At 40.5% G+C, this 16,143-nt stretch overlaps 1 protein-coding gene across 2 annotated transcripts in view; it reads right to left on the bottom strand.

Moving 5' to 3' along the window:
* Positions 1–14,105, bottom strand: part of LOC127366080 (radixin) — a 38,797-nt gene extending 24,692 nt beyond the window's left edge. The window contains exons 1-2 of one of the 2 annotated variants that reach the window (XM_051404805.1): positions 13,885–14,105; positions 5,582–5,679 (exon numbers count right to left, since the gene is read on the bottom strand). In XM_051404805.1, the coding sequence (XP_051260765.1) occupies positions 5,582–5,593 (12 nt within the window). In that variant the 5' untranslated portion in view covers positions 5,594–5,679; positions 13,885–14,105. Of the gene's footprint in view, positions 1–5,581; positions 5,680–13,608; positions 13,773–13,884 lie in introns of those variants that run through there. The other variant, XM_051404807.1, reaches the window with a different exon arrangement.
* Positions 14,106–16,143: the final 2,038 nt, after the last annotated feature.

Below are 16,143 nucleotides of genomic sequence, written 5' to 3' on the forward strand. Positions count from 1 at the left end.
AACAACATTTAACCCCCCAGGGTGTATGTTCTTGGATGAGGCGAATGTTTTTTTGGTCTTCATTTTCCCATGTCTCCTTTCTTTGTCCTCAGCTCTTCTCATAAGGGTTAACTGCAATTGTAAAAGGGTCAGTCTGCTTTCAACTTAAACCCCTTTCAGACATGCACTCCTTTACATTAATCTGATGGTCATTTAAAATGTCAGTCTCATGTCGGAATAAACATCATGCTGGTCACAGATTAAAGGCTGCAGCAGTAAAACATGCAGAAAGAGAGATTAAATGCACATCTTATGCCACCTTCTAAGATCACTGTAATAAATCTCAATCATCATCTCTTATACGCTAATCTCTATAGATTATCTACAAGGGATCAAGATTTTGGCATCAGAAGCGCTCTAGTTTCTGTTTGTAGCCCATCGGCAATCATCTGATGACAATTTAGTTTTTTATTAGCTTTTATTTAAAGGCATCTGTATTCATACCGAGAGATCTGTTTATAGACCTGAGCTGAAATGTGTCTTTTTCATCATATACATATACACATATATATACACATATACATATACACACACACACACATATATATATATATATATATAGACACGGGCTAAACCGGAAGTCCCAAAACAACAGCCATTCTGAGATTGCTTATGTACAAAATAAGTTTAATAAACTAGAAAACACTGGCAGACTATAACGTATTGAGGAGATTGATCTTCTCATATCAGATCAGTCTGTGAAATCTATTTTTCCCCTTGCTGTGTGACAAAAGCAAAAGAGATTAAAAAATGCTCTTACAATAATAATCTGACCCACAGTCTCCCCATGTATTTCCAATGTTCATTCATGCCAACTGCGTGGGTGATTACATGTTCTGTCAATGCTAGTGCACTGTTGGATATTATAAAAAGGGCAACAGCATTTCCCATCAAATAACATTAAAAAAACAAACAAAATATTTTGTTTGTCTGAAATATCCGTACATTCCCGACATTATTATTGGGGAGGCTACATCCTACAACTTCTAGAACTTTCTGAAACCCACAATCCGACACAAACACCCACTTCAAGCAGCGGTTCGTTAAAGGTGTAAAAGCAAGCAGGTTTGAACTTCTCTATCAAGCTTTAACTTTTCAACTACTTCTCCTGTGTTTCAACAGGGGCAACAGTCTGAATGCCTTCAAAGAGATACTGACTTTAGGTGTGCACCCATATCTCCTTTTGATCAACTGTCTCCGTCTCTCTTCTCACTATGAGGGTCAGCTTTTCACTCTACTTCTGACTGTGGCAGCTAACAACACTTTTGCTTTCAAATGAGTTCAGAAGACACAAAGGTTTGAGTCTAGTTTGTAATGTACATACCGAGTTCTAAATGAACATTTTCATTGTGCCAATTTGAACACAGGAATACTACTTTCTTTTGTAATCATTCTGCAACTGTCAGACATTGTACTGTTTGTTGACTGGCTGTCCATGGCCAAGCTAAATGGTACACTAGGATGGATAAAACAAACATGAATAGTTCTGCATATCATGTCTCGATTTGGTTTCGAATAACACAGTACTAATTGGTGCTTGTGACCTTGAGGAAGACATAATGTCAGTCTAATTCTCTCTGTCTTCCTCTTAAAAAAACAATCAAATGTGTTTAATACTTTCAGACCTTGGACAAAATGGAAGAACGGACATTTACTGTAGCTGTTTGTGTTCCTTATGTGTCTATGAAAGCTGAAAGTGCCGCTCAGCCTGATAATGAATCTGTATCAGTTTCACAGGTGTTGCTCTGTACCTCACCCTGCCCTTTAAACTCTCTGTACTGCTACTACTGCTGATGACTTGAATTACAGGAAAAAGGGGGGTTTAAAATAAAGAGGAAAAACGTTTGTGTTGTGTTGAGTTGTGCAGTAGAGGTACTTTCCGGATTGGGGGCTTATAACTAAACCTTGAAACCCAAACAAAATGGTCAAGTGATTCCACAGGAGGCAAAGAGTCATTAATTCATGTGACCCTCTGAAGGTGGAAGAGGGTGAGAGCCAGATCTCTTGCTTTCTATCACAGTTGGTTGATATAAAGTAAGATAGAACCAGAAAAAAAAATCCCTTTTTGGCCACCTCACTGGCAAACTCCTAAGTGTTGCATAACATTAACAATACATGACCAGCGCAGTGAAATGTGAGGTAAAGATAAGATTGTTTCATGGCGTTTCCTCTTGTTAAGTTGATTAAATCACCTCCTGTTCGTCCAACATTCCCTTTCTGGTCGGCCTGCTTACATAGAGTCCCTTTTGTACAAACCCCCCTTTGAACAGCATGAAAGACGTGAATACCGGGGGACACCCATGTTATGTTAGGGGTGTATGTACACACACAAAAACACCATTAAATTAGGCCTTGAGGAGGGTTACGGTCCAGACCAAATTCACTTTTTAATGGTCTGCCTGGGGCTAGCTAGCTTATAGCCTGTCTCGCCTTTCAGGGAGACAACAGACTGTTTCTAGGTGGTTCAACAAAACACAGACTCTTTATAGCTGTTGTTTACTGGTTTACTCGCCTGACCTGTGTATTTTTGTCCCTATATTTTGTTCTTTTGTTGGTCTTCATTAGCTACGAGCTAATGGAGCCAAGCTAGCTTACTTGATCAATTATTACGAAGCGTGCCTGTAGGGGCCCGTCAGCTTTTATTCCAATGTGACATTTAAGTGTTTTCATGGTGGAGGATGCACAGATGAAGCAGTGAAAGGGCTGATGTGTTTACCGTCCAACGGCTAGGCTTAATGTCAAAGTATAGCCTAATGTAACCGGAGTGGGAGTTCCCCTCGAGGGCGGCCTGGGTGTCGTTTTTCTGGACTGCATATGAACAAAGTGCCCGTCACTCAGTCCTCTTCCAAATCCTCTTTCATCCCTTTGTTTGCCTTTTTTCTTCCCTACTGTGTGTTTCGATAATCTATCCTTTAACCATCCGTTTTAACTTTCTCTTTTGCTTACCCTTGTAAACTGTCCGTCCATCTACATAGTCTCTGTCTCTTATCTCCCACTATGTCCTTCCTCCAGCCGTTCCTCTCTGATTCTATTCAGTGACTTCTATGCGTTGATGTTTCTCAGAGTCAATACAGCTAAATCACCTCATCACAAAATGTAAAATAGAAATGTAATCTTTTCATTTTTCTACATCAGAACAGTATTTTTTCATGTCGTGAAAAAACTGTAACACCAGTTTAAATGACTTTTATATTACTCCTATAATATATTTGCTCCTTTCTGGTTAAGAACAGTTTTTGACATTGATCTATAACACAGGCTCAACCTGCACTGAACACAACCTTTAAAAGCCTCCATGCAATCTCTCTCTCTGTCGTTTTTTTCTTTATTATGAGCCGTTTCATCTTTTCTCCTCTGTTCTCATCTCTGCGTTTCTGTCACGTTCTATCCCTCTCTTCAGCTCCCATCCTCTCGCTACTTTTTTCCATCACATGTCCCTGGTCTCTTTCCAGGAATCAGGCCTGGCCTAATTCCCCATTACTGAGATTGATGGACCAGGGGCTTGGTACAATTGCTGGCTGGCTGTAGATAACTGTGTAAGCAGCCAGCACGTACAGAAGGAAGGATTGTAAGCACACTGCAACTACAAGCTTTCTAGCTGTGCTATAGCTTTCACTGACCTCTATCAATCTATTTTTAGTTGACATGAGAATTTAGAATGGGTTTACAGTCAGACGTTGGGGTACTTAAATAACAAAACTGAGGTTGTTTCAATTGATTTTGACATCTGTGAATGTTAACAGTCAGACTGCTATATAGTTTAGGTTGGGGCAAAAATGTTAAGTATTTAAATTATTTTATACAGATTTTTCTTGACACTGAGATTGGTTTTAATACTTAAATTCTGGATGCTGCTATTTTACACCTTTCCTAAGTGGAGGAAAGCACCTTAAATAGGTTTAATGGAATCCATATTACATATATGGTAAGAAAAGGATACATGAATGATCAAATAAAGTCAGCCCCTCCTTCATGATGTATTTGGAAATATTGCACTTGATCATATTTGGGAAATTTGTTTTTATGTAAATTTTTATTTAGTTAGGAAAAGAAAAACTGATCATGTATGCATGAACAACAAATGGTTGATACATGTGATTTCACATTTATGCTACCATAATCATATGTTATTTATCAGTTAATCATGATTACAACATTTTGAATTGATTTGAAATTAATTCATGCATTTAAAATATGCATTTTTTTAATGTCTGTAACCGTTTCAACATTTCAAAACATCAGTACAACGTTTGACATCAACTTATTGATCGTACCATAAAGCAAAACAATACTATGACCGATGTTTCAACTGTTCCATCGCTGAGAAGACTCCTGGAGTTTATATTCCTGCTTCCAAGGTTTAAATATATGAAAGGTAATATCATAAATGGCTTCACAGCCCTCAGACTATAATCCCGTTATTTAAGCTGCAGTGCAAACTCAGTCTGCATGTGTTTGTGTTAGAGCAACATGAAAGCTCCCACTGTCCTTCAGTCCAAAAATAGAGCAGAGAAAGCCCTCTTTGTGTTTGCTCTTCAATAGACAGGACAGTTCCACAAAGTGACCGACTGTGTGAGTGTGTGTGTTCGCGTTTTCCCAAAACTCTGTGCACTCCTGTAGCACATTACTTCTGACTGGCATAGCTGATGACAGACTCTGGGCTCACTTAAAAGAACAGATATAGCAGGTATTGTAGGCTGCACTTTAGGGATAAAGAACAATGGCACGTTTCTATTTGTTTCTTACCTATTTCTTATCAGTGCCTGAAAGCCATCCTGAACTTGCAGTCAACCTCTCCTCTCAGCCAGAAACTTTAACCTCCTGAGTACCATTCAATGAGGGCCAAACAGAGAGTATTGTTTGAGTGCAATGAGTAAAGTGAGGTTGTAAAAGCCCCAGTTTGTGTTGTCAGCCTCCATCTTTACAGCAGGAACTCTGTCTTTAACGCTGTAAACAATCAAGTTAACTAGCTTTGACATAAAACTATTGGTTGTGTGTGAACAACCCTGCTTGTTTAAAGCCGCTAAAAAAACCACAGAAACAAAGATTTCTGCAGACTCTGGTTGCTCCGGATCAGCTTTAACAGGTCCCCTATGTCCCCCAGTGGTGAAGGGCATCAGTCTCCATGCAGACTTGGCTTCACATTGTGTGTAAGCAGCTGTCATGGTAATAATGTGAATGCATGGCTAATGCAACATACTTTAATATTCAACACAAACATATTTGCCAGCAGAATGAGGGATTTTATGTAACATTATGGTTAGAGAAGGCGGTGGCTAGTGGGCCTGACTCACACCAACTTTACCCAGAAACATTTTTGCAGATGCTGCAGAGACTGGAGATTGGCAAAGCAGAAATTAGGGAATTCAAGGACATTTAATAACTGAAAATTTATGGCAACAACTGCCTGAAATTCTGCAATCTGACACTGAGGAATGCAGCCAATAAGTGGGAGAACCTTGTGGGATTAAAGAATAGTGGTACAAGGCAGTAACTCTTTGCTGTAAATCAACCAATAATCTCCAGCATGTTAGGTACTAACCGGTTTGGGCATCTTTCTCCTCTCTCCGCCCTTCCCCTGCTGAGAAAACAGAAAGAAGTCGTCCTCCGTCTTCCTGGCTCTCTCTGGGGCACCAGCGCCTGAGACACAGCAACGACAAAAGAAATGCACCAACGTCAACAAACATAAACATCAAGTTGAGTCAGTGTACTGTCATACAGTGTACTTTTTTCTATATATTCTATTTTTTCATTTGTCTTCCTCTACATCTAATTGTCAAAATTGAAAGATACAATGACAGGAAACAATCAAAGGCAAGATTAAAAACTGGGAAAGAGAAGGATATATATAGCTATGGTTACAAAAAAACTGAAAACTGGTAAAAACCGAGACTGGACGGAAAGAAAATAAAAATAAATGGGAGACACCACACAGCTATTTCAAGTGTCCTCAGTTGTTCCTGTTGTAGATGGGAAAATGCAGCCTGAATGGGGCAAAGTTTTGGCAATTTCCACTTACACAAAGAGGGATCAAGCACAAGAGAAAAGTGAAACTGCATTTGCTTAAGAAAAATTCTTAATAATCATTAGAATGAATAATGACATTAAAAAAAATGCAATTCAGTTTCATGAGCAGACTAAATCAAATCATTGTTTCATCACTCGTTAAGTTATACTGATGCCAAGTTATGTTGCAACTTGCATCTGAGAAGAACTAATTAAATTATGGCCTGGAGGTTAACTCAACTGCATCCAGCTGAGTCTTTCTCTCTTCCAACAAGGGAAACTGTTACTGAGAGTCAACCAGAGAAACACACACAGAAACACACAGCACCACGACTTTGGCTGCGGCTTAAAGTTCATCTGAAGTTGCAATGACAGAAGTGTATCTGCACTTTTACCAGCATAAAAGAAGGTTGGTGGCAGTTTGTGGAAGTGAAATGAGAAACTGAGTGTATAAAAGAAGAGACAGGAGAAGGAACAAGCAGCTACAGAGAGAACTGGCCAAGTAGCTGAAAGGAAGAAAAGAGAACTCCAAAAATAAAGACACAGAAATCATAGAGACATGGAAACGTGTGTGAAGGAAAAAAAAGGTTTCCTCTTTTCTCTTTGGCTCTAATTTTTTTTCATGATCTCTTTAAGGTTACCCTTGACATGCTTACTGTTACTTTTTTAAAGTGATGTTTATCTGGACAGCGTGGGTTTATCTAGAACTGCATGTCAGCTAAATGATGAGAATCTAAAATAGAGAGAGCAGTTGGTAGGTGTCCCATAGGTGCCAGATCTTTGTGATGTGTGAGGCCAGAAATAGACCTTTCTCAAGTGTCAGCGCAGAGAATTAAACCAGGCTCGATCACAAGCTCAGTCTGAGGGCAGAAACAAACTCAAAACTAAGGTTACACCCAGGGATGGGAATCAAGAACTGGTACCAGTTGAAAACCGGTTCCAAATTGCCTGATGCATCGTAATAGTACACCTCGAGGCTTATCAATTCCTTTAATCGATGACAGTTGCACACTGCAAAACGATGAGGTCAAACTCACGCGTGTGTGCTGCTGGAAACTTGTGTGTCAATGTGCCTTCATTTCACAAAGAAAAATGACAACAGTGTCGGTTGCAACCTCTGTACAATGACGGGAATCCGGAACTGGTTCCAAATTAAACAGTGGAGCTTTTGCACATCTGAGTCACTTGCATGCCTTTTTTCTGCTCTTTTTCTAAACTATGTTCGAATTCAGAGACAATAAAACAATTCTGTTGAAAATGAAAACCTGTGTGGGCCTCATTTCTTTCCCAAACAGGAAATTGATCAGAAACCAATCAAGGAGATAAAGAATTGGATCAATAAGCAGAATCGATAATTGCATTGCTGTCAATAAAATCTCATCAGTTCACCTCCCTTGTACCATTCTGAATCTGAAGTGTTCAGAGTCATGTAGCAGGTATTAGAGAGACTCTAATAATCCAGCCAGGGTTTGTTCATCAGCTGGCCTGATTCAGAGCATTAGTGAAACATGTCTTCACTATATTTTAATTTCAAAAATGTTCAAGCAAACTTCATGCAATTTGGTCTAAATGATTAGTGCACTGGTACACATAAATATTTAGTGTGGTTTGTGGTGAGTTCTAGGTCATGAAAACCAATATGTTTTCAAAGTGGCGCTCCTCGTGGTCCTAGAATATTGATACTTTTTGGTGAACGTGACTAACATGCTTCCTAAGTTCTTGTATAAAGAAAACGATTGCTTAGTTCAAAGACTTATGTGAATTTTAAAAAATGTGAATATGGGTTTAATGAATGGATGACATTGCCTAATGGCGCTCATGAGCATTTTATAACAATCAACAGCTTAATCAGCCACCACGACAAAGCATAAATCTGGCTTTTCACTGATTATAATGAAACTTGACCAGAGAGTAGCGTACCTCATACAACTCCATTTATGTCACAGGTGTCTTAATGCCCCTTTAACTATCCTAAAGGTTTCCATTTCCATTAGAACCATATTCCAGACAGGGAAATTGGGGTTTATACATATTTCAAATGTTTTGAATATTCTTGAGTTTTATAATCACATCAGAGAGCATTATGAATATACTTTGAAAAAAGTGGCCTAATTAAGCCATAATTATCTCATTTACATCAGTCTTCAGGAAATTTTCTTTGATGTGCCACATAACTGTGGGGCATGTCCTGCAAATCAATGCACAGCTCCACGCGACCTTCCATCATCTCCTCAGTGTCCTTCTGGGGTCAAATCTTCAAGGTGTACAAGGCCTGGGATACGTCAAAGTGAGCACTGGTAAGCAGACCAGCCTCATTCACAAGGCACAAAAACAGCCCAACTAAACCAGGATTGTTATTTCACTGTCCTCTATAACACCATTTACACTGGAAATAGTTCAAATAGAAGGTAGAAAAAACACAGGATTAGATTATGATACCAAGCACTGAAGTCTTTCATTATTAAGACTGCAGAGATCTTAAAATCTGAACTTAACTGCTGCAGCCAGAACAGTTGGAGGACTGGAGAAGTTTATCTTTGAGCAAGGTCTGTGGGTTGAGTCAGCATTATTTATAATCGATGCATAGGTGCAACAAAGTACTATCTGCACCTCTAAGTTCAGTGGTTCCTTGCAATAGTTTGGCTGCAGCCTAAAGAAAGATAAAAGCACCACACACACCCTAAATGTGTTGCTGGTACCTAATTTATTATCAGCCACACACGAGTCCATACACTGAACCTTTGAAGTCCCTTTGGTTAAATGCCTTAAATCTAAAGCAGGTAGACTTAATAAAACTGCATAATATGCAGCCGCTGGTGGGTTTATCAGCTGGGTCTCCCTACACCTCTGTATCTCTCTTTCTCGCGCTACGTCTTTACATTACGCCTTATCAATGATGAGAGTGACGGTGAGAGAGTGAGGAGAAGCAGAATAAGAGGAGAGCCAGTCAGCAAGGGGAGCGACATAAGAATTCAAAGCTTACATTGACCCACATACCTGCAGCCAGGAGATAGGTAAAGACACTGAATACTCAATTAACTAACAGACTTAGAGCTGTCTCACTCCTCTCCTTAGAAAACTGGAATGTATAAAGTTAAGAGAAGATTGCTCTTGAATAGCTTTATTAATCCATGCTGCATGTTTTATAATATTCAGATCAAGATATATATATTCTGGACAAAATGCCTGGTCCAACTTTCTTTTTCTGTGTTCTTTCTTCAGGTCAAAGTACCAGGTTGATAACATCAGCTTTGTTCTCCATTCAGCAAGGTGAAAGTGATTACCATCTACAACATTCATTGGTTTAAAATGCACCAGGATTTATGGAAAAACATAACCCCCTGGCCGACACACACACACCTTTAGTGTGTGCTGTAGCCGAAAGCATCCGGAGCGTTCCAAAAGAACACAGGTCCGCTCTGTTTAGCAGCCCACTACCTCGTAAACCTAGATGTATACGCCTTCAGGTTGCGTGTGTGTGTGTGTGTGTGTGTCCCTTCATTCAGAGACCAGAGGGTCGCTCCCAAGCGGATACAGCTTCCAGGTCACCATTCATGCAGAAAGAAACTGTGCTCTCTGTGCACATTACACTCCTTTATCTCTCTCTTGTTTGGTCCAAATCGATCTGAACACACTGTTGCGTTTTACACACACTTTTATAGAGTGTCCTGTAAGCCTGCTTTACAGATTCTTCCTCCTCCTTCTCCTCTGCATTCCTCTCCTGTTTAACAACACTGCATGTGGGGTTGGCTTGGGCATCATTCAGAGCTGATGGAGTACTATTATTTATTTTTATTTTTTTTTATCAATTCTAATTTATGACAAGAAAATCAACAGTTATGCTGAAAGCAAGACAAACCTCATCTATAGGCTGCCAAAAGCAGCATTTGTTATTTTGTGCATCTGGTTAAAAAGTAAACTAAAGAGAAATATATACTCTATATTGCCATCTAAATGTTGAACACTGGCTTACAGAGTGAAACTGAAATAAGGTTTTTTCAATCATTGATCAGCAAAATCGAAAAAAACATTTGTTTTTTAACTTTCGTAACTAGTTTCTCATAAAGTAGGAACTGGGTCTGATTCAGAACCAGTTCTAGATGCCCAAGTGAAAGCTCTGTGGCTGCTTGTTTTGGTTGACAGATTGCACTTTAGCTCCTGAGGTGCTTGTGGTTTGGTTTGGTTTGTGTGTGTTGTGTGTGTGTGTGTGTGTGTGTGTGTGTGTGTGTGTGTGTGTGTGTTTGTGTGTGTGTGTGTGTGTGTGTGTGTGCGTTTGTTACTACTATATCTACACAGTTATATTTTACAGATAAGAAAACTCTGCCTAACAGATAAATATAGCCATTCATGTTACTATTGTGTCTCTGTCAATGGAGGTAGATTTAACTATTTGTTTTCTGTCTGTCATTACGTGTGTTTGCAGAGGCTACAAAAATGTTCTGCTGTAAATGCCAGAAACAACACACACATATACACACAACTTCCAGCAGCTGTTATAACAGCAGGAAACTGTACCAACTGCTTTGCTTGACAACAAGGCTTTACTTGTATAACAGAGTAGCCAACGGATTCCTCCTCGAGTGTAAGGCGTACAAGTATATGTCAAACAGCATAAATGACCTGTTCAGAGGTGTATCCTCTAAACCCACAAACATTAACACACTGCACAATAATGCTGCCACTTTAAATGAGGAGCAAGAAGAAATAAAGGAGGGTATATAGGAAAATACCGAACATCCAACATCCAACAGACTGAAAAAGTCACGTCAGGATGAAATCTAGACCAAATGATGCTCTAAAGCTGAACAACAGTATAAATCCAGAACGGCATGATTCATTGTGGTTCTGCAGTAAGATGTTTGCCCAGGGACACAGGACTTGTGCTGGCCCGAACACTATCTGTTAAAACCTGAGACCACCAGACTTCTCTAAATATGGTTATAAATGGAGGATCTAGATATGAGGGTCAGGAACAAAATGCAAAGAGCAAAAATTAAACCATTATTTCCCTTTGTCCTTGTCCTCTCTGTCAGAATACCTCGCCTCCCCGGTTGACTTAACCTGCTGCAGAATGTCACATGTTTCAGTAAGGCAGCGCAGGAGTGAGAGAGACGCAGGTACAGCAAAAGAAAGTGAAAGAAATCAGAATGCGACGTGATGAACGTGAGATGCTAAAAGTGAGAGACGGAAAGAGAAACTAGATAGTGCCTGTCAGTGAACCTGGCTGTGATGTGGGTTGTGAAACTAAAGTGTTTGCTCCCTGTCACCTACTGAAGTAAAACACTGCACTGTATCTTTAATAGCTGCAACAAGCGATTATTTGTATCACTGATTCATCTGCATGTAGTTTCTCAATTAATCTTTTGTATATAAAATGCCTGCTGTAATGTCAGACAGTCCAAAGTGAAACCGTTTTCTATCATATATGACAGAGAAAAGCATAAAACCTAAATATTTGAGAAGCTGGAACCAGTTAATATGTGGTATTTTTGCTCTCAGGATCTAATTTACTGATTTGATAACTATATTGAGTGTTAAACTGAAACTGTATGTTTTATTGTCCACTGCAGTGCAGAGCAACTTCCTGGTTCAACTTTGACCTACTGTACTTATTACTAATGCATGCATGCACTTTCACAGTGCAGTGAATTATTATAACGGATATCTCTGGCACGTTCCCTTTTGTTTCATCCTTTCTTTTTATTTTGGGTTTAACTGGACTGGGCATGTAGCCATATAGTGAGAGAGCCAATTTCAAACAATTCCACCAAACATTAAGAGCACAAATGTAAACTAAGGAAACTGGAAATAACAAAAGACAAAAACTAGGAAGATATAAATTTCCTCTAATGAGCTCAATGAGCCAAATCTCCAACCATTCAGTTTGACGAGCTGACCAGGCGTCACAACCCTCACAGAGACATTGTAGACCCGTTTCAGACAGTCTCACAGCAGCAGCTGGTGTGTGAAGAAATCATCAGGATGTCCAATCTGAGGCCAGTGTGGAGATTTGCTTTCTCAGCTGATGTGTCTGGTTGTCGTTTGCATGCAAAATGGTCCGCATTTATTTCTGCATGCAGTAAACCAAGGCCTGTCTATTTCTTGCCCTAGAATACCCACAGTGCTGTGGATGCAGGTCTCAGGTCAGGCTACTTGTGCCTTCTTTCCAAAATGGAGAGTTCATAATGATGAGCGGTGAAAACAGTTCATATTTTAAAGCAATATAGATACAAATAACTCTTGAAAATAAAACTCATCAGGAGTGACATTTAACTGCATTTAAACCTGCACTAGGGTTTCTTAACAACACAAAAGCAGCACTAACAACCTCTATTCTTCAGTCATTCACGTGAATGTGCACATAAAAGACGACATGCTCCCCGCTCTGATCTGGAGCCATGAGATTATTCAACAGGTTCCAAAAAAATAGCTCCGCTGAGAGAAATCTAAAACCAGCCATCAAAGGTATCTCATGTCATGATGCAGAGAGCCTCTCTCTCAAATGAGTTGTAATTTGGTCCCCAGAGGAGGCGGGGCCAAGGGCAACAGGAGGATTTGAGCGACGGGGATAAGAGCCAATAGAGTCGGTCCCTCTGCTGTAATGAGGCCAATCAGAGAGTCGTTACTTCCCTGACGCCGACGGAGCATCTGTTTGTGCCAGATGGACCGCTAGCATCATGTGTGGGCGCGTGAATGTGGCTGTATTCAGGACCGCTGTTTACGTGCAAAAGCCAAACCAGCCCGTGTTACACGCGGTGGAAATCAGCGTGGTTTCCAAGACGGAGGGGAGACTCACTCAAACTAACGTAGTAACGCGGGGGAACAGAATTACCATTTAAGAACCACAGTCAGTCTCCCTCAGGTACATTTGTCCTTTTCTCACCTAGTAGGCTAACAACAACTAGTGACCAACTGTGGTTATTCACACGATGAAGGCTAAGTGTTGGGCTCAAAGTCACAGCAGCTAGTCACTAGTACAGTAACTTGAGGCAGGCGCAAAAAAAAAACCAGCGGAATTTGAATGGACCACAGGTATTTCTCAGTCCCCTGACCACGAGAACCCAGACCGTAAATATCAACAACAAGGGGCCATGACAGCTTCACTGTAAACAACGTGCTAATTCAGTGTTAGCAGCTGCTGTTTGCTACATTGTTGCAGAGAGAAAGGCGCTTCGTCAGCAGCACAAAAGTTGCAAACGGCGCAAGAAACATTGTTTCCGCTCTGAGCTTTTACAAAAGAGCAGCAGAGAGCCCTCCAACGACAAGCCCCAACGCTAAACCGCGGAATTTCAACACCAAAGAGGGGCATGAACACGCTCGTCTGCTGGCAATGGGGAAATAATTAGCCAAGAGCTCTGAGACGCCGATAAACGCATTTCACAAGTGTTTACATCCTGACACCTAATATGAGAGGTGGTCTGTAAAGCGGCCGTAGGTCATTCTGGAAAGAAGGAACAGGACAAGCATCTAATTACCCTGACTCCTAATGTAAACCCTGTTCTGTTGCATAACATTTAAACTGACACACAGCACCTCGGCGCAAAGTGACACCGGTTCACTCACCCGTCCTCCCGTCCTGAAACGTGCAAGAAGCCGGTTAGAAACGGAGGTGAAGCAAAAATACTAATAAAGAGCGAGCTGTCGCATCACGTCGTATTTGACCTGGCTGTCAAAAAGGTGTGTGTTATAAGAGAAGTTATAAGCGCTACTACGGGTCGTTAACGGGCCTGCGTAAAAACACCGCTACCCTCTCCTCTGCATCCCGGAGAAGAAAATAAATCCCCCCTCATTTGAACGGCTTAAAGGAAGCCAGGCAGAGATGAAGGCGATAATACTCACCTCTAACGCCGGGCTGCGCTGAGGATGTGTCCAACTGTCACCCCCTCCAGCTGGCTGCACTACTTTATATATCCACAGCGAGTAAAAATAGAGCGCTTCACCTTCCCGTTGCTCGGCGCTGTTTACCGGACAGAGAGCGTACAGTGCTGGAGACTCCTCCGCCAGGCACCCACGACCGGAGAAGAGGTAGCCTACAGACAGTCAATATGGCTGACGAACTTACCGTACCGAGGCGTGGTGAGCAGAGTCCTGCAGATTCACCCCCTCCTCCCCTTTCCCTCACCCCGTGACTGAAAGTCCTCAGAGCAGCCTGCTGCGGGGTCCAAAGCCGGGGTCCCAAACTTTATCATACCTAAGAAGGAGACGTTTTATGCCTCAGTCCGCGGCCCTTCTGGTAACTGTTAGCTCACACTTTATTTCGGATACTAAACTCACTTTATAAGCCATAATGTACCAGTACAAGGTGTATAACATTGCATTAAGTGTAAAACAGATATTCAGTGTGCAGGTCAGGCTGATCTTTTAGTGTGATTTACAGCCTGGTTTATGACACAAAGCAAGCAACACTTTCCTGAACATGAATTTTTTCTTTCACTTATTCAAAAATGGTGTTATTTTGACAGTGAAATCCCTTATCAAAGTAGCACCCTCTTGTAACTTATGCAAGTTAAGTAAAATTTAAATTAAGTCCTGCCTCATGTGGCTGGGGGGTGAGGGCATACAGGGCCCTCCACATCCCCAGGTTCTCCTCTGATCTTCTTCACAGATAATATCTCTGTCCGCCTTTACCCACATCTACAAGAAAAGAGAGGTGTTTCAACTTAGAACCCTTTAGAAAATATGGCTAATATAAAGGGCTGACTATAGTTACCTATTGATCTAACGCCTTAGGGATGATAATCAGCTGATGGACAGTATTGCAATTACAAGATATTACATAGGAAATTCAACCTCACAGGAGGCACAGTGAACAATACAGAGGTGGTGAACATTGTAATTCTTTGGTGTGACAGGTGCTTTAAAAACATAGACTTAAATCCTTCAATACGCCAACAATGGGAGTGTCAGAGTCAACACAACAAACTCTGCTTTCATCAGGATATAATTACAAATCTTTCTGTTGCCTCAACAAATAAAGATCTCTGTGAACATTCCCATCTTTGATCAACGTTATAATATATTTCTCTAACCCAGGAGGTTTCCTTAAAGAACACCTGCACCCGCCCATATTCATGTATTCGTAGAGAATGGTTTAAACACTACACAGACTAAATTCAAGAGTGTATCCTGATAATTACTCCTATGTTCTCATTTTATCAAACTTAATTTGGAGAAATAATTTGGACACTTTGATGTCAGAAGTGTTACAACATTATTTAGCTCTACAATATGCCTCCCAGTGTCATGAAAACAACAATAATTGAGATATGTCAAAGCCATAACACGAATGTTTAGTCTTTCTGTTGCACATTAAACAAAGAACTTCTTGTGACATTTTGCTGTAATAATAAATGTGTTCACTGAAAGAAGGATGTTCAGTAACCAAATATGTAACCCACTCTGGTCTCTCGAGTTTTCCTTTCACCTCACCAGGCTGTACTGCTCCATCTCCATCTCCATCTCCAGAAAAATCTCTCCATTCATCGCTGCCTGTAAATGAAGAAGGCTTTATGAAAATAGCCGTGTTGTGAAACCGAGCCCATGTGGTTGTGAAGAGGAGAGATGTGTCATCTTTGAGCTGTGAGTCACTGGCATGCAGCTTGCCTCAACCTGAAGTCATAATGAGAAAAACACACCAGGACACTACCATCACTGATCTGTAAGCAGCTGTGTACGCTCACTTAGCACCAATATTGAAGTCAGTATTTAAGCAACAACATTCTGATAACAGTCTATAAGCAGATGTCCTGACGTACATGGAGTATTATATGTTAACAGAGATTGCTGCACTAACTTTTAGCCTCAGATGTGGCTATGAAAGAGTTGTAAGAGTTTTTTTAATACTAGAAGTTGACAGATACTGGATTTTTAAAGGCTCATGTAATAATGATAGTTTGGAGCAGGATAAAGCAGATAGCTGTTTAAGTGGCTGTGGAGACAATTTGACACTCGCAAATTAACAATCTGACTTAATAACTTTTGAACTGAACATTTAATTATAAAAACTTAAATAGATAAATAAATCTGGGACTGAACACCAAACAACTTTTGTTGAGCTAATATTTTCTAATACCTTCTAAGATCTATTATATGTTTGGA

Source organism: Dicentrarchus labrax, unplaced genomic scaffold (genome assembly GCF_905237075.1).
Source record: "Dicentrarchus labrax unplaced genomic scaffold, dlabrax2021, whole genome shotgun sequence".
In the NCBI taxonomy this organism is placed as follows: Eukaryota; Metazoa; Chordata; class Actinopteri; family Moronidae; genus Dicentrarchus; species Dicentrarchus labrax.